The sequence below is a fragment of the Homalodisca vitripennis genome, chromosome 1 (assembly GCF_021130785.1).
Source record: "Homalodisca vitripennis isolate AUS2020 chromosome 1, UT_GWSS_2.1, whole genome shotgun sequence".
In the NCBI taxonomy this organism is placed as follows: Eukaryota; Metazoa; Arthropoda; class Insecta; order Hemiptera; family Cicadellidae; genus Homalodisca; species Homalodisca vitripennis.
Genome location: NC_060207.1, coordinates 100,642,900 through 100,667,519, shown reverse-complemented (window position 1 = coordinate 100,667,519; position 24,620 = coordinate 100,642,900). Strand labels below are relative to the sequence as shown.

Here is a 24,620-nt window from a genome sequence, read left to right as displayed (position 1 = left end):
TCTGTTGGTTTCTTTCAATTTCCGCTTTCTTTCTCTGAAGTTGCACCTTTACACAGACATTTCTCGATTAATTTTAGTCAACAGAGTCTTCACTAAGTATAGGTTTATTATTGACATCATACAATTTTTTTAAACATTAAATAAATTATTACAAACACAAGAGGCTGACCAAAATTTAAAACCGAACTACTTCGACTTTTTTAACTCTCGATAGTATCTTCACAAGATTAATATTGGTACCAGTTAGTTTATTGATCTCTGTTCTGTTTTTTTATTGTTTGTTTTATTTATTAATTATACACCACCTACATCATAAGTTTCATACATGCCTACATACCTTTAAATATGAGATTTTCTTAAGATTTAAATTGTTTTTATAGCCCTGGGGCCTAACTAGATTAATATATTTTCTTTCACGAAGATATTTTTAACATAAGTGTCATAACAAAACATATCATTTACATAGTTAGGATATGTAATACATATCTTAATTGAAGCCTTGATATTTTCCTCTAAAAGTTACAATGTACAGCATTGTAAAAGAGGCTATTCCATAACAGAATTAGACTGGTAACATTCTAGTCCTGGGGAAACTGGTTGCTAACACTGTCGAGGTGCCAGCTTGCTATGACAATCTTCTTACGCTAGCTTTCGCCAATCCGTAACTTCCTCACTGCTTAGTCACTCCAAGGCCATAAAAGAAATTGTGTTTATATTTAAGTAGGAGCGACAATTTCAAAGATTTCAATAACCATCAGAATTAAAGGATTTCCTGTTGGTCATTAATTACACTTCCAACCTTGTGTTTTTCGATCAAATAGTGTGGGGTCCCAGAAGAGAACCATTGATTGCACTGTTGGGTCTCAATTCCTACGGAAGCATGATGTTAGTACGCTTTCCATCACTTCTTGTCATGAATCAAACGCAATCGTGACTTTTTCTTTCATAACACCGGGTGCGGCCTTGTACCTAAAGCGTACGTTGACATTCAGCGTTCAAAATTTCGAATGACGAAACAATAGCACTTCAAAATTTTGCCTTTTATACACCAAATGTAGGTTTATACTTCAAAAGAATTCGTCCTTTGAATTAACCTACCATTGAATTGTGAATTATAGCCAAAACAAGATTTCAAGATTTCGCAATAAAGCCATTTTCTTAAATTAGGCAATAAATCCTGCTATTTCTGTCAAGAGTTTATAGTGACTGATATTATGTATGCTTATTGGAGAAGGAATCCTTGATGGGATCCCATTATATGAGTTATGCCCGTTAAACGTCTGTAGAAACACTATTTAGTGCAATGATTACACAACATTTCAGCATTTACAGTGAAGTCTACAAAAAACACAGGAAACAGTCGGGGTGATTCACTGGGTCACAGGGTGTGTCCGAGCTTGATGTCTCCTAACTTCACCTTAAGTAGTCGTGTTGCTCAATAATGCCGCGCGCTCTTTGCTACCCGCCACCTTACATAACCTCAATCACAATCAGCTGGGCAGGACGGCGGTCATTAATCAGCTGACGATCACCTGACTCATTACGGACACCTCACTGTTGCTCCATTCGGCTCGCTTCGGTTCTTTCCGTCACGGTCTGTTAGTACTGGTTGTCGACTGCGGGCTTAAAACCGATGACTAAGGCGTGAAGAAAAGAAAACAGACAACCTCACTACATTAAACGTAATTAAAACGGTAAGCAAGCACTTTGTAAATATATTTACCATTTTTTTTAAAAACTTCCTACTTTCCGCTAAGACATCATTTTTGTATGTTCTCCACATTTTCGATTTTAATAGGATGAATGACTGTTTCTTAGATAATGTTTGTGCATTTTATATAACACAAACTAAGTAGCACAAATACACGTGTTTTTCACACTGGTCTTGTTGAACAGCTTCGGTATCCCGAAGTAACTTACATTAAAATACGTTCAAGAATTAATTAATTTCATTCCTAGCCTTGCGACTCAACTACAAGGGTTTGAAATTGATCAATTCATGAAAGTGTGCGTTCTACAGTTTGAAGTTTTATAATTCAATGTTTGTATGACTGATTTCCAAATCGATTATATGTAGCCAAAAGTTTACATATTCAAGGTGACCCATCAATTTTATAGGAGAACTGGACCAGAACAAACATAAAATGCTTTGTAAAATTACCATTTAGATAAAGTAGACTTTGACTGCACGATGTTTAAAACGAAATTCTGTAAAAAGTACATTTTTTCCTTTTGCCAAAAGTTTGAACTGAGTCAGAGAAATAGTGTAAATGATTTAAGATATTATTTCACTCTAATTGTAAATGTATTATACAAATCACATAACGACGGAAAAGGTAGCGTCTTACGACATATATTTAAGCGATATTCATGTTTCAAGATGAAAAATAAAAGCTTAAAATTTTTAACAAGAAGACATACTGAATAAAGAGTACAAGTTAAAAATCGATTCCAACACAATTGATTTGTCATTACTTCATAAATCAGTACTGAGTGGAGTTTACTGTAATTGATAACGAAAACTGACAATAAATTATCACCCGATAACCAGATGAATACCAGGAATGCGATTGACTGGTAATTGCAGCAATCGGCAGCGCGATTTGATGACAAATAGTAGCCATGTGAGTCATCGCGCTGGCGAGTGTGACCTGAATGCTACCTCGCTACTCAATCATTGATTATCCTCCATTTCTACATTCCATTCCATTCGGATTCCATTCAAGTCCTTGATGAGAACTTCCTGATACAGCATCTTTGTACGAACTTTGCGAATTGTTGGTCGTCAACTAAACGAAGAATCCTCCGAGGATTGGGGGCTGTGTAGGCAATTGGATCTGATATTATCCTCTGTTGTTCACACTCGACAAAACTCTGGTCGATGGCAAGTCGAAACAACTGTCATATTTCAAAAGCATTTTCTACACAAAATGTATTGTATAAGTCCCCGGCCTGAAAACCAAACAATCCGTCCTCAATAAAAATAGGCCGTTCAAAATTTTCGAGATATTAAATTCACCTCAAACTGAAATTATATTCAATTTTATTGCGTCCTTCACTCCATAACGAAAAATCAGTTGTTCAATTTCGTTAAGTTTGCGGAATAATACCGTAAAATGTTTTTTAACTATATCTGAATGGCTTCAATTAACTTATAAGTGGGTTAAAATGCCTCACTTCGTCGTGATGAGACCTGCCAAACTTTCTATAGAGCATCGCCATAGAACCTGCCTTGATGATTTCAGAAATAACTGTTCATCAGACTAAACGAATATTTGACGGTTAACGACTTGGAACAAGTTGTGTGTAATGTGAAAGTTGACGCAGATACAGACAGTAACTGGCAGCAGTCAGCTGATATATCAGTAGCTTACAAGTGAGTGGAGGGGGGGGGGTAGTTCAGTAATTGACATGTGGGAGTGCAATGTATACTGCGACTCAGCCAGAAACAACCGCTGACCTGCATGTTCGTGGCCACAGCCGTTATTTACTACAATTTCAAGTTGACTAAAACATCGTATCTGTAACACTTGTAATCACTTTCAGAGGTAACGATTAATGCCAAGTGATGCAATGCCCTTGGGGTGATATTTTTTTGTAACTTACAACGATCTTCACCGATGCCCCGCATGATGTTTGTGCATCCTTTTGAAAGGAATGTACTATATTAGGCCTACTTTATGCGCATTAGACAAAAAAAGTGTTACATGAAACACAAAAATGTTAGTAAATACAATACATGTATTATATTGTTATTTCCTTAAGCTGAGGCATATTTAACGGCAGCTAGGAAATCAGTGATAAAAATAATAATTTCCGATTCTTACTTACAGTCCATTTTTTCTTTTAAATGTAAAAAAAAATTAACAACCCTAAAGTGGAAAATTAAAAATACGCTTATGTTTGACCTAGGCGGTGAGCTGACTAGTAGAAATTCTATCTGGCACCCTATAGATTATTTTAATGCACCTTAAGTTGTATTAAACTTCTTGATTATTATACCGCTGAGAGTCAACTATGATAGCAAGCGTATATTTATAACAATAATCTATAGATACTGATTTTATTCAATTTATTTACCCCAATCAATGTATTGCGCTAAACTGTATTGGGCAGAGTATTAGATTATTAAATAAAGAGTATTATACTAATTAGATTAGAGATACTAATTAGATTAGATATGATTAGAGTATTAGTATGCGATTTTGGTTGATGCAGCTGTGCCAAAAATAAACGTTTTTTAGATTTTAGGCTTCAAAAGATGGCTGTCGGATTACAAATGATTATATCCCAGAGTGTACCGTGAAAGTTATGGGGAAATACCCTGGTATTGAAATAACCAGCAGTGAATCGATCACATCCACCGTTAGTCACCGCGCCGTTAAACGCCGTAGATCGTGGCCAAACAAGGAGGAAAGATTCCATGAGGACTCTGTCATCCAATAACCTCTGCCTAGTGCAATATATCAAGGTGTCACTCGACCGATAAAGTATAATTTATAGAATGCAGTCGACCTGGCGTAATCCTCAGGCCGTATTTGTCCGTACTATAGTAATCCCTATCTCCCAAGAGTTGACACGAAGCGTGATCTATAAGCGCTAACCTCTCTAACCTTCAGCCTTAAGGTTTTCTTATATTCACGTGGATGTAAAATGACCTTTCTTTGACGATTCCTTTTTAATGTTTCCGTCTATTAATCACGTGTGTTTAAAATTTTATGTGAAAGATTCGAGATAAGAAATTGTAATCAAAGTGCTTTGTTTGTTGTTTATGTGAGTATCCGTGGAAAACCAACAAAAACCAATCCAGAGGCAAAAGAACCAGGGGAAATGAAAACAAAATTTGAATACTAAAACGTCTGGCATTATCACGTTGGCACAAGTGGTAGAAATCAATGATCAAATAAGAAATTTGCGTTTTCATTTAAGTTGCTAATCAATGCACGGTGACAGCTCTTGTTGTACTGCCTTATTCGGGTGTAAACTGCTATAATTTCCTACACAGACTATAGGAAAGTATTTTCTCTCATATATTCCATGAATATGAGAGAAAAACAATGCATACACCGACGTGAAAACACGTTAGCGCCGGTCATACCACTGCTATAAGCCACGAGGCTCTTGATTGTAGGACTGTAGGTCCACGCCTAGTTTGACGAGGGTGGCTGACGTCACTTTTCTGCAGGGTAGGACAGTTAGTCCACGCCGACACCTGCGGACTAACTGTCCTACTTTTCAAAACTGACCTGGCCGTGCATTAGTTTTTCTACCTGCACTGATTCTTTATTCTGGTCAGTGATGCTTCCACTACATTCGCACAGCGTACTGCTAAAGCAGCAAATATTAACAACAGTTTACTCAAGCTATCACATATGAAGTGGATTACTAATAGGGATTATATCTTAAAGAATTCCATATAGCATTATATTACTATCTGATTAATTTGGCATTGTCCTAATGAATCAAAAACATCTACAGTAAGTTTGTATTAGTTATTCCTTATATTGGACCATCGTTTTTATAATACTGTATATACCAGTAGACGTTACTCGTAGTACACGTTAATTGCAATGGATGGTTTATTGTTTTATTAACATTGTTAATAGTTAAAATAACCATTTAGTTCATATCTAATATATCATTTTTAAAGTTGTACCAAATTAAGTTAAATAGATACGAAGAAAAAATGTTTTATTACCTTAAATAGTGGTTCTTGGCATATAATCCAAACAGTAAACAAAACATCTGCCTACACAGACATACTAACTTACATAATAGTGACCTTATGCCGCTAACGATACGTTGTAAATATCACTTAAACAGGAATTCGATGAACGGCTAAAACATTTGTCTAGTTTCATTCAAACTTCCAATTGCTATTCTTCGCTATATCTCGCTGCGAAAAAAATTAACGTTATTTCAAATAGTGATCTCGGAACGACAGGAGATAACATGTTTAATTACTAGCAGTTATAAGGACCTCGAACGCTCCAAATTCTTAAATTTATTCTTAAACCCTATTAGTTTTATTCCCCTTTAAAATAAACCGTTAACCGTTAAAAGTTTTAAAATTTGCTGTTTAGTTAATAAAAAAGCCCTAGTTATATTGCTTTGTTTTCTCGAATAAGGTACAGACAAACTTCTGAGAAGCCTACTTCTGTCAAAAGTCAAATAAACTATGCGTTTTATAACTATATAAAAGTTATATAGTATTAAAAAAAACATTCCTTTGATGTCTGCATACAGTACTCATCATGCATACTCAATATTTACTAAAGTGTACAGTTAAAATTAGACTTTTAATAAAACTTTTAGTTTATTTATCTAAATATTTGTCTTACTTGTGCTCAACAGTGGTCGCAAAAAAGTTTGAAATAAGAAGTGTTGTTATTATCAAGCTTACTCTATGCTTTCACGACTAAATGTAAGGTAATTTATGATTGTGCTACTATAAAACAATGTTTACACAGAACAATTGACTAAAGTTAACAGGCTCTTATACTATTGTCTATGTCTTGTTATCTTTACCTGATTTTTCTGTGCATTCTTACGATATTTTAATCGTTGTTCTCCTAGTCGGAGCGAAGACGTATCCAATAAAGCAAAGACCACTATAATCGTTACAGACATTCGTTAGAAATGGCGTAACTAACCTAACTTTATTTTATGTATATAATTTTGTTTCATTCTTTTTGCAGCTGTCTTATGTAGTGTACTGAAAACTATTTAGCAGATATAGAGTTTAGATCTCGAAACATCCATTCAAGTGCTGCAGTGTGAGTACGACGATCCCTTGTCAACCCCTCGTCAAAAGAAACCCGTGAGTCGGACAGTGGGTCCAAGGCCGGGACCGTGGACCCACTGTCCACCCCTTAAGAAGTAGGTAAGAAATGCTTCCGGCAGTTTTATGACGTGGACCTACAGTCCGTTTACCGAGGCTCTTAGATAGCCGGATATTTTTGTTTATATTTAGTAAATAAAATAGTAAACAGAGGTTTTCCAACAAGCGTCTGTGAAAGACACCAGGCACAACGGTGCTACCAGCGCTGCCAGCCTGACCTAACCAATGGACAGCATGACTCAGCTGGATGCTGTAAATACATCATCATTCCCAGCGGTTATGTATGCTCTGTTTGTTTGCGAAAGTATGAGTCAACCACCACCGCATGAGAGCTACCAGCAGGCAGTCGAGTCTGCCCGCTACGTCGCTGAAAGGGTTGCATCACATACTACCACAAGTGTTAGATCCAATAGACAATTTTACCATTAGGATAGACCCGTTACTTCAAACAAAATAACGAAAATTTCTGATATAAACACTATCATTTTAAGCAAATATAGTATATGATTAATGCAGCTGTGCCAAAAATAAACTTATGAATTTTAAGCTTCAAAAGATGGCTGTCGGATTACAAATAATAAAATCCAATACAATAGTGCAATTATGCCTATAGGGGATTTGGAATAAAGACTAATCAAAAATGTTATGTCTATAACGCAATTCCCCATTGCGGGTGGGCAATTTGGACAAATAAACAAATAGATGCATCCATTACTACCGAGACCAACAAGAATGAACTCGAGCATTCGTCGTCACAAGCTTGATACAAGTTAATCAACACGCTTGTTGAGTGCAGGGAATCAAATAGTCCAAATCGGTTTAAAAACGTGTTTATACCATTGGATGGTGTAAAATGTTTTTACTCTGTAGAGGAGAATATGGAATACTGGTACGTGGCCCTCACACTGTTGCCAATATGAATCTCTCAGTGTGTCATACTGAGGTATCGAGTCAGCGCGAGAGCTCCAACTTGTCGGACACTATCTCACTCAATATTCTGGGTCTCGATACAACACAACCACTTCCGCTGCCCGACCGAATGACTCCGGTTCGATGTATGCTCTATGGAACAAAAAAATCTTAACTTAACAAACTAAAGACGAATATCTATAGAGATTTCTGCCGTAAAGCTACAGGAATTTCAAAAGTTAGTTGTTTTATTCAAAAACTTTGTGAAATCGACCCAAGTCCGCTCCAACCCCTCGAGTGTCGAGATCGCGAATGTAGGAATGATATAATAATCAAGCCACCATCGGTAACAACTGCAAGTGCACGACTGGCTTGCGTATAATGCGAGGTTCGATGATATCAGAGACGTTTGGCGCAGATGGTAACCGATGTGGCCGCAAACATATTTTATAACAACACCGACATTCTACTAATAAAATAGCAGTGAGTTTCTTACTGCACGTTTCAACTTGAAAGGAGTCGAGACGAGGCAAGCCTATGAGTAACGAAGAAATGACACAATATCCGTCATAAAAGTATATTCATTGCACAAAAAAGAACAGATTTCAGAGCCACCGTAGCACTCCAGCTAGTCTTTTTACAACGACGGGGTCTTTAAAAAAGTCACAAGATGCCATTTTGAGGTCGGTCATTAGCACCTGTCACTTTTGGCGCCGACTGGTCGCCTGAGTCGCTGCCGAATTAGGTCTTCCTTTATGGCCGAGCAAAAACAAGCTTTATTGCGGCAACGGCTCGTGCGAAATGGCCTAGTTGACGGAGAAGGCACGGTGTTTTTATTTAGAACAACTATTAAACTGTATCTCTAGGTAACCGGTATAGTGCGATATCTATACAAATCTTGGAAAATCTGTGGAAAGAGGTTTATTAATAATTTATTAGGAGCTAAAAACGCTTATTATAACTTAATATACTATACCGCACATAAATATTGAAAATTTATGCAAATCGGCAATTGTGAGTATAGAGAATCGAACAGTAACGTTATACCATCATTGTAAATTTAATCAATTCAACATAACTTCGCTAGGTACGCGTATATTTTGAAAATATCTAAACTGCGGCTGAAGTTTTTCTCCGTGTCTACAAAAGCCCTCCTAACTGTAGTGGTACAGCTCGAAACCCTATGGTTGATAGCAGCTGGTAAACTATATTCTACAAGATCTGCTATAACTACAGCCGGCGACCCAGGCGCAGAGCCAGATAGGATCTCCGCACTGAGACCGACATGTCATTACACCACTATCGCCGACCCCATCGTTATATGACAGCCTCATAACCGGCCGTTTATCGTTCCCGGGACATTGTTCCCGGCCTCACTCCGTTTATTAAATCACTTAACGCTCCTATGATTCTGCGATATAACGGAGAGCCCTATTTGGACAAAGGCCGCCTCTGAGTATTACGTACGTACCGCAGGATTACCGTACTGGTCTACTGTAGGTACTCTACACTAGTTCGCTCAAAACTGATAATAAATGTGCTGGTAGTATATATAATAATACAGAAACAACTTAACCTGGTTTGGTCTCGGAGGAGAAATGTCTTAATGTTATACTCACAGATTTTAACAGTTTATCGTTTGTACTTTACTTAATGTATGACATATTATAGGCACATTTCACTCCTGACCAAACTATTGAAGACTACAATAATCGGCACTGAAGTGATTTCAATAATGTTGTTATTCATATAATACGAGTGTGTAAGCATTTCCCACATTTGTCCGCATGAAACTACAACAGTGCAACCGTCGATAACAAATATTCCACACCAAACGCTCGTGTTATGAAAGTAAAGTTTTTCCGTCCTGACGGGTGATAGTTCAGCGATCCGAGAGGAGAGGTCCCCGGCACTGAAGCCTCTTTCCTAAGTACCGTGATCCCCCAATAGCAAGGACATTGTGGATCAATGATAACGTCATTATCCTGCTCACAGCTTCCTATAGGGGAAACATGATCATATCGTTTCAAGCCGTAGACAAACCGGACAGCACTGTTGTGTACTTTCACAGTCAAATTGATTCTTTCTGTGTCACATGTACACGCACACACAAGCAGAGAAAGAAGTTGTATGGAGGATAGCAGTATTTAAATACCGCCAGTAACAATGGATGCGTGTTCTGCAGTCTTGCAGATTCCGAAAGTAGGTCTCTCTAAACATGCACAGGTCCCTACCTAGAGCTCTCTGAAATGTGTCAGTAACATGATCAGTCAAAGTAAGACCACTGTTCAACACGAGTCCAAGAGTTTTCATTATGACAGAGACTGAGAAGCTCTCGTCGCCGAGCGTAGCCTACACAAAGCTTCCATTTATTCTTGTGGACCAGTATACAGGACAGCGCACTTGCCCAAATGGAGTATGAAACCATAGTATTGTACATTAGTTTTAGCCTTAAATCGGTAAGGTGTAATCAAATCTGTTATACTTTATGTCCGCCCAGTAAAAACGTTATAAATCATGACGTAAAACAACAGCCTCGCCAACATACGAGATCTGAGTTTTGACAGCAATCGACACTAATCTCATGCGAGGATTAGACCGACGATGTTTGTTGTTGCTGTCCGCTCCTGAGGGCCGTACACGTCGAAACACGCAACACGGTGATAAACAAAGTGGCCGACATCCTTGAGGTGGCAGTGATGTTTGTGTTGGCCCGTGAACTGGGTCTCGGACCTGGGCCAACGCCGACCTCGTGGTGTCGTCCTGCCAATGTGGTCGAGGTCGAATCTGCGCGGTCAAATTTATGGCTAAAACCATACGCTTGGTTCAAAACTCTGCTGCTTTAGTGATTTAAATTAAGTCACTACAAGAGTCAGAATTTTCAAAAATCATCCCCGAGACATCCCAACAGTAATGCGTCTTCGAAATACGTCTATGTAAATTTGCTAAACATCACAAAAATATATGTACACGCGTTTTCCAAATTGCTCTAGGAGGTTTTGTAATATGAGCGTCATTTCGCAGAACTGTTTATGCTATTTCCAAAAATATATAATAAAAATAAATTTATTATGAATTTTTTGTCAAATACATAACTATTATTATTTATTGATTGTTTACAAAAGTACGTATTTACACATTTTCTAAAATTTACCATGAATATTAATGTACTGTTTCATGAGGATAGGTACAAAGTTTTAAAACATCATTTCTGACACTCGTTTTTTCACAAGTAGTCTCTTTTGACTAAGTAACAATACTATCTTAAAAAAAGTGAAAACAGCTTGAGATAAAGTTTTAAAAATTTGGCATTTTGGCCTTTCGCTATGAGTATGACAAATGTTAGCATAATCTAGTCGTAAAATGCTGAGGTAAATTGAGTATCTCGATTCAAATGGAACGGCCTACTTGACTTATTTTAAAATACATTTAATAATATAATAAAAAATCGAACTGGATTTGTTTGTCTTTCAAATTTAAGAAAATTAATAATATACAGAATTTAATACAAAGCACGTTAAATTAAATTAAATATCGTGTTAAAATCATATTATTTTGTCTGTAAAAACTAGTTGGAATGAATTTTTATCTCCTGAATGCCTTCCAAGGTAAATTTTTTGCACTCTTTCGATTGTAAAGTAAAAATGTACGAAATATGTATGTTATATCAATATACTAATTAATGCGTAGATAATGTCTGATTTAAATAATGACGAGAAGAGCAGGCAGGACACATGGCTGGACGCTACTGGAGCGCGGCGCGGCGCGACTCTCAAATTGCCGGAGGAACTGTGCGCACATTCCTCGACAAAATTAATACGCGTGCGCAACAAGGACGTTATTATACACGGCCGCCTCGCCTCACGGGTCACTGAAGACGGGGCGCCGTGCTCCGCCGCCGTCCTACAGAGACTAAACACATTCTACTGCTTTTGTACGAGATCTTCTTAAAAATTAAATTATTTTAATATTAATTGAGTGGTGACCAAGTTAAATAAATACGTAACCTAACTTTGAACAATAGTCTATATTAACAGATACAACTAACTTTCTTCATGTTAAGAATTAAGAATCATGTGTCGTTTATAGAAGAAAATAATGTATTTAATGTATTACAAATGACAAGAAAAATATTGAAATAAAGAAGGAAATCATATGAAAAGAAATACCGTAAACACCAAACATGAAAATTTCCAGGACTTAATTTTCAATATTACTTAGAGACCGAGTTAAAAGGAGGAATTCTCGCCGAAGACGCCCAATACAAATTTGAGAGATCATGAAATAGGAGGGTGGGGTGGAGCGTCAGGGAACCACCGACAAATTACAGGGCGGCTCGCGTGCTAGTCTTCTGTTGTATCATCTTTTACTTTAGATATTGCACTGGTAGGCGGTATAGAATGCGTGACTACTGCTACAAATTACGACAGAGAAGCAACTTGCTACGTCATTATAGGTACCAGCATCAATCCACGGGAGTAAAACCTTTCAATGTATTAGTACAAAAAATAGAACAAACCTATCACACACCAACCTTAAACAATAACCGTTCCTGTTTCGCACATTTTTCTTCAACGCTACTGTTAGAGGTCAACTACGCTCTTACGAAACTGGACGACGTGTATTCAACACAGTTTATTAGAAGTTTCAGTAGAAGTTCTCAAAAATTTTAATCTTAATTTTAAAAATTATTATGAATTGTGTTACAGGCCGAAAACAGTGGTGTGGGGTATTAATGGTCACGGTTTACGGAACTAACTTAATCAAGTACGTTGTGTACCTTCAATAATTTTTACTGCAATAGACTTTTATACAGTCATGTTGTTACAAGGCATTAAGGTGATATATTAAATAACTGCCACTGTCACAAATTCCTGAAGTGACTGCAATCACGAAATTACCATTGGCTTGTGATACGCGACTTGTTACAAGACGCTGTACAACTTCCATGATTGTTGATTACAATGCAATCTCTTAAATCCTACGGCGTGGTCAAACGCTAGTTCAAAAGCGAGCCACCGTGATGCTACTGTATAGAAATATTTAGACCTCCTTTTCATTCTTTACTGTAATATTTAGACCGAAAGAGTTGGTTACGAATGATTGATGTAAAATCACACATTTAAAAATTAATAAATAAAACAAATGTATTGTAAATAAATTAGATACTCCTACAAACACTACAGGAAACACAATATTTAGTGTGAAGACTGTGTGAGTGATGTTAATGTTATGGACTTTTCAATACTGCAATAAAACCACAACTAAACAAACAGTCCCGCTCCAGTCCGGAGTAAAGTTTCGCCGCAAATAACAGGTTCCGCCGTGCCGGTGGACGCTAAAAGTATAATTCATAAATAACAGTTTCAATCCGCTATATTTATCAAATTTCTCGCTTTCGCGCGGCACCATTCGCTGAGGCGGCGGCTTTGACTCTCCTTCTACGTTGTCCGCATGCTTGCGCGTAGCACGGGTTGACGATTAATCGTAGGCTGATGGTTCCGAAGCTAATTAGAAATGAGGAGCAGCCAAGAGTCCTTGCAGAAGGACGCAGAAACCAGTTTGAAACTCCGTGGCCTTGAGGGCTTTGGTCCATTTGTAAAGATAAGGATGACACCGACAACTTCGATGGGCCGAATCCGAATACTCGTATACGTTTTTGACAAATATGTAAGTTCGTTTATTTTTTTCACAGTTTTTAACCCTAACATGAAACGTTTTCAGAAGTCTAATCAGTAGTATCCTTGTACTCATAGCAACGAAGGAAATGTTACTAGGGCATTTTGAAATTTTACTTTACATTTAATATTAATATAACTTTTTAATTTTTAAATTAATATAACTTTACATATTATATACTCGTACCGACTCCCGATTATTTTCTTCTGACTGACCTAATAAAAATAAATTAACTTTGTGTAGAATTAGAAATGAAAGAATATGTTGATTTATGCAGGCCATATTTTTATACGTTTTTATTATATATATATATATATATATAACTGAAAAATAAAGAAAATCCTTTAAAATAAGGATATGTGCAGCAACTTGGTTACATTGGTGTATTAATTAAATAGGATACTTTGGTATTATAAGGAGGTCAACTTTACAGGTACTCTCATGTGATCTGAGCTTGAATATAGTTATATAGTAGTATATATTTTCGCCAGAAATGCCAGAAGACGCCGTCGTAGACAGTACATGGCCAGGGGCATTCCCGATCGGTACTTTCCCGACCTAAAATCACGTGTTCAACGACCTAAAAATAGATCTTGGGTCGGGGGTCGGAAACGTACCTATCGAAATGCCCCTTTCCACCAGTGCAGGTTCGGTGTGTTTATAACGCATAACAAGTAGTAGATAGGGAAAGAGTATAATAGAGTATTAAATTACTAAAGTGCCTTATGTTCAGAGAGAAGATAACTTTTAAAATGCAAAGCTTTATTCGATGTCTAGTTTCTTCAGTTAATTTGAAGATACCAATCAGAAGAATATGTTTTATTCAAAATGTTCATATTATAATAATGTAGACATCACTTTAGAACCTTCATTGCACACAATATCACTTATCCCGCCTTGACTATCTAGGACGCCAAAATTGGAAGTCAAACAGGTGAACTGAGAAACAAACAATAGTCAAGTCTTCACTTCAGATAAAGCCCTCAAACAATGATAAAGGGTCATTAAACTTTGATACTTTAGACAACTGCTGGCTCTTAGTTTTTACTGGAGCCTGTGATTAAAATACAATTTTAAAAGAATATAAGTAACTAGCAGTTACCCGCGGCTCCAAACACCATTTTCAACATCGAAGGCAATAGCTTTCTTAGTGAATGCATTTATGATAATAATATGATGGAATCCTATAATTTTTTTAAACATAAGTAGACATATCAGGTACATATTATTTCAGTATCTATGGTTGATAGATTCGAATGTAAATACAATTTGACTGGTTCTATTTTAGGTATTGTTGTATGAATAAATATATACATACAAGTCTCAAAACCTAATTTGCTCAAAAAGTGTCAACTTCCATCTGTTTAGTTTAATTTTATATCTAAGGTTTTCAAGTGCCATAGTTAAATTAGACTTATGACCCGATCAAGAAAATATATACCAACAAAAACCAACTTTGTTGAGTAAAAAGCATCTACTGTTGGTTCTTTTAATGTACTTTCGGGCATTAAAAAAGATTTTTAAGTGTCATAGTGATAATTTACTTTTTTATAAAAAAAATATATGAAAATATATAGTGTCTAAAAAGTTACTGTGGTCCAAACAGGTCAGATACGATTGATTAAACTCACTTCCACTCTAATTGATTTATGGTTCCACAGTTGAGTATATGTTGTTGCACTGACTAAGAAAATAAAACACATTTGTGGGTTTTAAAATCCAATTTAGATTTAAAGTTTTATACCCAATCTGGTGCGAATATTAAGTAATATTGATTTTTACCCCATCCAAACGAATTTGTAGGTTCATAAGCTTAAAAAGACTTCTTAGTCAAAATTCATCTACTTCCGTCACTAATATAAGGGAAAGAGTGTGCCATCCTTTAACTACAGTAAAATTGTTAAGGGAGATAACCAGTTTCGATAATTTTATATTCAAAACATTCACAACTTTGTCCATCACGGTAGGTTTTAAAACACTGTTTAAATATTATTTTTAATGCATTATTAGATGGTTGATTCGTCATTGATACAACCTAAAATAAAAATCAGATAGTAACTTTGTCTTTGCAATCGGCATAACACTACTGATCAAACAATGTTTAATTATTCATTGTTTTCTAAAACTTAAATATAAAAACAAATGTTTCTGCCACTTTAGTGAACTTCAGCTGAACATGTCAACAGCTGTTTAGGGTCAGTTACCTTTGAATTACATGTAGTAAAAATAACTTTCCTGAAAGCACTCAAAAATATCAATTTTGTATTTTACAAATGTTTATCTACTTTCTATGATTAAAATATTGATGTCTCACACCTAGGAAACTACCCTAGTTCATAACAAAGCCGACAGTGTACACCATATCAAAATCCATTGAGTAGTTTAGAAAGTATTGATGCACAAACAGACCAACACAAAAGGTGACTTTAATTTATACTACTATGTACAGATACTGTACATGTCCAAACCTACTCCTCCTGTATGCTGTTATAAAAATACACACACAGTTTTAACAACTTCAAGAAACTGATGAATAAACTTTTGCATTATTTACAATCATAAAATACTACATAAATTTTCAAAAACTAATACGGATTTTGCCCCATCATTCAGGATAAGAACAGCACTTCTAAGAAATACATTAAATTTAACGATACAATGTTTTTAATTCTATAAACTATCATTTTAATTCATCCCAAATAATGACCATAGAATACATATCTAATTTACCTGTTGAATCCATTATAGTAAAATTCAATCAAGAGATTCAAATTAAGAATAAAACAATCAAGCAATTTTAACGAATTTTAATTAGTTAATTTATTTTACAACTCTACACAGTTCCAATATAAAAATGGTTATTGAATTAAAAAATCAAATCCTATGCCTTTAGGAAAAATGTATTATAAATGTTTAATAATTGTGTATAGTGTAGATTTAGAAAAGTTTTAATACTTTTTCTCAGCTTTCCACTCTTTATACAGGTTTTATAAATTATACGTTAATATTTGTATATACAGTATTAAGAATAATTCTGTGTAATTATGAAAGATTGGACAAAATGATAACTATCTGTACTTTCATAAACAAAGCTTAGGAAACATTATTAATTACTATTAACTAATATTCATTGTCATTCGTTTACTCATATCACTATATTCAAGATTATACTTAACACTTCCTATATATATATATTATTCAATATCAAATTACTATTAATTTAGATTTCATATGTGTGACAGTACTGCTTTCTTCACTTTTCAGACACCTTGTATCATTCAATATTTGTATATATTATGACAGTTACTGTTAACGCCTTCGGTGCGACAGGACTCAAGTACCATACTTAGGACAGCCAGGACAGTATCAGTGTATGTCCAATGCAGTCAATCTGTTAATCTATTCAAGTGCTTGTCAACTTATAACATTAATTCATTAAAACCTAAGCATTCTGATTGGGCATTGAGTTTTTAAACAACTAAAGATAGCTGATATGTGTCTGACATATTCTGTTTATCAATACTGGATATTAGCTCAAGTGTGTCCTAAATGTTGTCAAGGCCTACGCAGGTTTCAGCATATTATTACCTGTACTTGTCTGTTATCTGTGTGTAGGCAGTGTACACAGTGTATTAGGGCCAATGGTATGCGTCGTACAGCGTGTCACACTGTTAACTATGCATGAACGAGCAAGCTCACTCCACAATACTGTACAGTGTTATGACAATCGATTGAAAAACTTGAATACTTCAAGACACACAAATCTTATTGGAACAAATGTCTACAGCATGTTCCTTCGGGCTGTTCTAGTACTGCCATAGACAAAATGCCAATTCGACACTAGTGAATTCTTTTGACTGGTATTAATTACTAAGCCTGGCAGTTTATGGATTGTCTTTGGTGCAAGAGGCTCAATTAAACTGTCTCACACGGACATTCTTCTAAACAAAACTGATTAAAAATTCTAAAGAAACTATTATCTTTGTGACTCTTAAATAATTATCTGTTGGACATTGGAATACATTTTTATGAGTAAAATCATCGCCTGGCGAACTATTAAAACACTATGGGAAGAACACACTAACAAGTAGCCAACAAGGTAGGCAGGGGGAGGGATTGGGATTAAAACCTCTCGATGTTTACAAACTATCAAATTTTTCATTTAAAAACCAAAAATGGATAGAAAGTAAAGTTGTGAATTTCCATGTAAAGAAAAGCTGAAACTGACATTTTAGGCAGCAATTGCTTTGTAGCATTTAAAATACTATGAAGAGGGACATGAGTAAAAAATTTGTTATTAGAACATTCTACCTCATACTGCTACTGTAGGCCTATAACACCTGTAGTATGTGACCTTTCTTTTCAGATGGTATATCACTGGTTATTTATATTTCACTGATTCACCAGTCTGTACTCTAGCAATCTAGAGAATACATTTTGCAATAAGCAACATATGTAGATGGTGTTAGTTTCTTATAATACAATATCTGATAAGTATCAAGGTTTTTGTTAGCAGTTATAAACATTAGTTTGATTAACATGAAGGCTTATGAGTCAACATACACAAATACTTACAGAACTTAGGAATGTAGCCCAATGATTCCAGTAGTTATGTATTAAACATATGAAATAAAATTAACACTTACAAAAACTTCAACAATGTTTCAACTTTTCTGTTGAAGATTATTGCATAGGCTATATTTATTAGTCTATATAATTAAAACAGTTATGAATTTCTAAATATAAATTTCAACACATGTAATTCTATCAAAAATGTTATACAATATAATATATAATAATTCCTTTTAACTATATCTTTGCCAATATATTGTAAGCAAGACTCCCAGGATATGATTCAGGATGATCTATCTACGAGTAAACTGATATATCCTACATTAAGAGTAAAGGTATCAATTTTCAAAAACCCCAGATTACCTATAGGATCAAACCCCATGAATGTAGACCTAAAAAGCAAAGGATAAAGGGAGAATCTACACAGCACAAGGTGAGATTTTACTGACAAGGTAAAAGAATGGATCTGAACTCTTATTAGTCCCAATCTCTTCTGTCAATGAAGGATTTGATATAACAAAAGTAAAGAAACATATAATATGGACTTGTGTTTGCCGATCTGTATTTTGTCGTCTATAAACAAGTATGTATTCGTGAATAGAGTAACCTTTATATAATTTGTACAAGTTTTATCTATTTCACTAGGAATGATTAATAAGTATCTAGTTTTCTTGTAGGCAAGGAAATTACTTGTTAACACTAACCAATATACCATGCGTTACTGGTGAGAATTGCAGCACTCAATGGTAAACTACCATATTTGCACGTAAACCTATTAGGTACACTGCTTACATTTTACCGGAAAATATGCTCAGCTTCTCTCTTGAAAATAAAATGTTTACTAAAAATAAAAAAATAAATTTTAAAAACAATTGTAATAAAAATGAAATATTCTTTATTTGTAACTATTATTTAAGAATTATCTATAAGTTTGAACATGCCTATTTTCATTACTAAAATCAATACCTATAATTTAATGTGGTTAGTAACTGGTAACTGATTAAACAATGTGATACCACTAATTAAAAAGTTGTACATAATATTAAGCTCTTTTGTTGCTTAATGTAAAAATATTACAAATTGGCCCTAAAATAACAATTTCAAAAGTATCCACAAAAAGAATTGGAAATTCTAATTATTTATACAAGTTCTATCACTAGATGTTTACATGTAAGTAGTAAAACAAACTAACACAACAAATTGTAAATAAAGTTATAAAAACAACTGCACATAGAGACACACATAAAACAATCCAACTAGACCAACTGTAGATACCAATATCAACTTTTGATAAGAAATATGGAGCAAGTCAGAATAATCAACTAGAAAGTTCATTGTTGTAAGGTTTATTTTAATTGCTTATCACTACCTCCATTTGCAAGTTTTAAGACACTATATTGTAACACCTCATACTTCATTGTAACTGATTATAAACATTAATATGATATAATTGGTTACTTATCCATGTCAACAAAAACCCATTATTTCATGTTATATGGTCGTTTTTGTACCACGTTTTCTGAATTAATTACTTTATTTTATATAAAAATTAAAAAACGTTTATAATATAAGTTAAGCATATATCTTCAATTTAACAATTTTTATGCTAATATCAACTTTGATAAGGTAAAATTGATAACGATTGAACAAATAGAGACTTAAAGATAATGAAAACCTATATATTTACATTTTTAAAACAGGTATTTTTTCCACAAGAGATGACTTTTCACTTAAACTGTTCATAACCCTAAAAACAATAACGAAATCTACATCAAACTTATGATCAGTTTTATACTATGTATTTAACCACAACACTGTAATAAGCTTAATCCTAAAAGCAAGTTAAAAGTAAAAGCCAAAGCCAACAAATAATTCACTCAAAACAATTCTCTCAGGTAATTCAATAACCTCTAAAATAATTTGTCTACTTAATCTTTATGCAAAACTTAATTATTAAGACATTTTTTTAACATGGCTTATAAGCTTAATAAGACACAAGGTTTTTTGGAAATTTCAGATTTATAAACACAAAAAAGTGTGTACAAATTTACTGCAAATTCAAAGAAAAAAAGAAGGTTAAAAATATTATAAGAATTCATAATTTAGACTATATACAATTGATGAATTGGTTTGAGTGTTAAAGAACAGTGCACGATCAGCCGCTTCTAGCAACGATGAGCACACTTGACACACCGTGCTTAGAAAGTGGACATAACCGTACCTATTGATTCGATAAAGAATTCCCACAAACCTTTGAACTTGCTCAGGTTTTCTTCATAGCCTTGTTTCGATTTGTCAAATGTTGATCCATCATTTAGAGCCTCAGCCGGATCGAACCCGAGTCGATCTTTGTAGTACGCTTGTGTTGACATTGTTGTAGTCATTGAGGCCTAACTTTCGATTGCCTATTTTGATAAAAAAAAAACAATCCGGTTTTAAGTAAACGGTGAAGTTGACTTTCCAGCACCGTGTTAATAACCAATTGGGCCAACGGACCAATGAACACTTCAGAAACTAAAATCTTTCAGCTGACCTTATCAACTTGAATTTGAAAAATATTTTTTAACTAGCCTATCTGTTAATACAGTGTTAAGATTGTAATTGTTAACATTTGAAGCAAATTGTCTATTTAATTTCAAACTATATTACAGATTAAACCTGTTCAAAAAAACTCTACATTAATATTAAGGAATATTGTTAGACAAAATTAATTAGCGATTGTTGCAATGTCACAGTTATTGATAGGTTGATAAATCACTGTTATAATGTCACTGTAAACACTGTTTATACCGGTGGTCAAGTTGATTGCCTTTCTTGCACTTACTGACAACTTAACAGGGCAGAATCCCAGCAAACACTAAGATCTAAGGAATAGACTTGACTATTGAGGAAGACCTTGTATACCCCCACCCATAAGCTCCAGCCAGGTTTGAGAAATGATAAAAACCACGGGGGCGACCTATAACAGACACTGGATTGTAACCAAAAGGGGGGTCGTAGGCGACTGGGGGGAAATTGTCAATTCTTTTAGCCAGTAGGCTGAAACTGGTTCTGTCTCAAGTAGGTGTATCCACCTCTCTACTTAGGCAGTATCAAACCTACCTTATTCGAGCTGCATCCCACTAAACCTGTTCCTAACCATGTAAGGTGAACCTGGCTGACAATAGCTCTACCACAACAAAAGCAACCTGCAAATTGTGTTAGTAGGCTCTATACCCTTTGGCTAAAAAATAAAATTGTTAATGTATGGCTATTTTTAATTTTGTGACTGTTTTATTGATTAACATATACGTTTAGGGATTATCATTAGTAAGCATTATAGTTTGATTTTAGAATTCATCTACAAGTTTATATTGCATTATTCAATAATAATAACTCCTGGAGGACTTATGGCAATAACATTCATCCTAAAATAACTTTTAAAAAAATTTTAAATAACCTGTACATAATTGAAAAAAATGTAACATCCCAAGTATTTTGAGTAAGCTGAACTAGTACTAAGCAAACATAGATTTTAAGGTTATGTTATTATAAAGTTGAAAACTGTTTCTGATTATGACTCATTGGCCCAATGGTTTATAACTATTGTATATAATTCCAAAATTCTATCAATCTAACAGCATTTATCCATAAATAACGATTCTGTAATATATTTTAATGTCTGTTTCCAAAAATAAACTTTGAACACTGGACCACTGCACTCACATTGCACCTGTTGGTTTTGCAACAAAGGTCATGACAGTCACGAAAATCGCACGACACTAAAAAACTACATTTCAAGTACTATTCTTCATCTATTCGGTCACTGGTAAACCCATTTTTAAACACCCACGACTGTTATTTTAGCGACAAATTCGCGTCTGCCTACGTGTGTACAATAACAACACTCCCAACTTTCCTGCTCGTACCCCCTCTACCCACCGACCGGCATTCTTCTCCTACTTTCTTTTACTTTTTACGACTAGTTCAGACAGCGCCCGCTAGATCGAGACACGTGACGACATGGATTGACGTCAGACACTACCGCCTCCTACATTACCAACACGCACCTTCCAACCATGAGGACGTTACCGGTGCCTTTGATTATGTACCTATTATTTTAACAATTTAAAAAAGTATATTTTACTTAAAATAAAATAATTTCTAAGTTACTGTAAAATATGTATCGCATAAAACCCATGATATCATAATATAAATATTGTACTATGTATAAATAAATTTATATATATATATATATATATATATATATATATATATATATATATATATATATCTCAACACCAAAATAATTATACAGTTAGTCTTAATAGTTATTATATAAAATATTGCAAATTGGAATAAGGAGACACATTTAGAAAATCTTTTACGATAAATGTAAAAAAAATTATAATAGGCTCCTTACTAGAAAACTAAAATAGCTTTTAAATACCATACAAACATAATTATGATAAAATAGTGTTAAACGTGTTAACTAGCTAGGCTATTTAATGTGGTTATAAAGGTCATGTAGTATTAGTCTACTGAAAACAGTAAAATACGAATAATTTTTATACTAGGCACCAAGTCTTTTTGCATATTGATGTTTATTATTGAATTCCACGTTTGACTAATTTGATCGTAAAAGTCACGTCACGTACTTGGTTGTAAACATTGATTTTATATCACTTTTTCAATTCAACATTTAAACTTCTGTATTGAAGACATGTCTACAATTTAAAAAAAAGTTGGAACTTTGTTGTTAAATAAAATAAATTTGTACCACGTTTTCCTTACTATTAACTAGTTTAAATAAAGATATTTGTTTTTACAATACGTAGCTTTCTTGTTGGTAAAGAGCGGCACAGGAGTAAGCCCATTCCTTTGCATTTTAATAACATAATTTTCACCTTAAGTAGGTTAAGCTCGCTTCCTAATTGATACTACTACAGGTAGTCTGAGACGTGAGAGCCAATTTGTATTGTATAAGCACACAACCTAGGTTTCCGTGAAATCGATAAACGAGTTTCCCCATCGATAGAAATCGATCGTCAGCCACGCTGGTTTCGGTGGATGATAGAAGTGAGAGGGACTCGAAACAGTTAAAAAAATCAAATAATGATCATTCTTATGAGATTATCAATTTAAGTTTGATACACTCAAGACCAACCATCAGGAATGCAAATAACAGTTACATTCATTTTAGACAGCGAGATAAAGAGACTGAAAATTGCCATTTTCAGCCAAATGGTCGGTTTTTATATTCATGTTGTCGGCTGACAATATTTACATGTCTAACCTATCCACGAAACGACGTATGTGACTTTTATTTAAGATAATTAGGTACATCGTGACATATTTATAAACACTATTACTGGCTGCCATTGTTTTTAACTGCTTTTTACAAAAATTGAACTTTTTGGTATAAACTGTACCTCAGCTTCTTAATTCTACCCAACTCAAAGTTGCTGTACTGATGAGTGGCGATATTAATGTAACTCCAAAAAGAATACACAAGATGGTATGAATATACTCCGTTATTTTGGGTCTTAGACTTTGCGACATTTGTCATTTTAATAAAAGTCATTTTAAACAGTACTGTTGTTACTGTTTGTTAATTTTATACAATATGATTTGGAAACAAAATCTAAAGTATGCTTTTAGTTAAAACAGTAAAATCTGTTTAATGAACGTAAAATAAGTTTTGTATTTAAAATAAGATATCAAGCAAAACTCTAGGCCCAGAAAATAAACTTTTCATAACTTTATTCTTCATTTTATCACTCATTTTTGACATAAGTCTCAATCTGTAAGTAAAATTCACACCGATCCAACATTTTTTTTAATGCGTACGTTTTTATATGTGGAATTTGTATACAGCTACGTATATATTTTGTTGAATTATATCGAAAAACACATAAAACATATAATCTGATTCACAACTTCAAAAAGGGACATCTCACAACACCACTCCTGTGAAGAGGAAGGTAAGGGATTGCCATTCCTCTAAAAATACAAAACAAAAGCCGCCCCTACTGCCCAGTTATTAGTACCTAGAAATTCAATAAATCTGTTCATTTTCATTAAATTATGAATATTAGAAGAAAAAAAGTTTTTTATATTTAAAAACAAACCCATTATGAAAATCAATAACTAACACATACTTGAAATGAAACACTATTTAAATCAGATGGCCTGAGACGTGACGAATTACAGGCCTGTTAGGGTTCTTTTAACCATTTTCAAAGTGATTTTCCTAAGAAAATAATCAGTTAGACACATCTACACAGACTTTTAAAAGGCTTTAGAAAAGGTTGACCATTCAGTTCTCCTGGAAAAACTGGAGGATATGGAGTTGTGGGGTATATTTTCTTGATTGACAGAAGACGCTGCGTTAGATAGATATAACACCTTTGTCACAAGAATTTTTTTCCATCTTCCTGTGTACCACAGAGCTGGCATTGTAGTCCATACATATTTAACGTTTTTACACCAGATGTGGTCAGTTATATTTCAAAGTCATACTTACGACGAAGTAAAATTGTTTGCGGACGACGACGGCTGGGCGCTGCTGTAGGCTTGTTGTTTGAGAAACGTCAAGATCATCTACACTGGGAAGAGCTTGTTATCTCCTTCAGAAGGA

The 24,620-nt window shown here is 34.5% G+C and overlaps 1 protein-coding gene across 34 annotated transcripts in view; it reads right to left on the bottom strand.

The window, feature by feature from the left end:
• The window catches only part of LOC124367590 (dystonin), a 389,529-nt gene that overhangs the window by 274,727 nt on the left and 90,182 nt on the right, over window positions 1-24,620 (bottom strand). For 19 of the 34 annotated variants that reach the window (XM_046824550.1, XM_046824601.1, XM_046824564.1 and 16 more), the window contains exons 1-2: window positions 21,707-21,917; window positions 20,223-20,406 (exon numbers count right to left, since the gene is read on the bottom strand). The exons of 2 other annotated variants lie outside the window; for them this stretch is intronic. In XM_046824550.1, the coding sequence (XP_046680506.1) occupies window positions 20,223-20,385 (163 nt within the window). In that variant the 5' untranslated portion in view covers window positions 20,386-20,406; window positions 21,707-21,917. Of the gene's footprint in view, window positions 1-20,222; window positions 21,168-21,706; window positions 21,921-24,620 lie in introns of those variants that run through there. 13 more of the 34 variants (XM_046824801.1, XM_046824815.1, XM_046824823.1 and 10 more) reach the window with 8 other exon arrangements.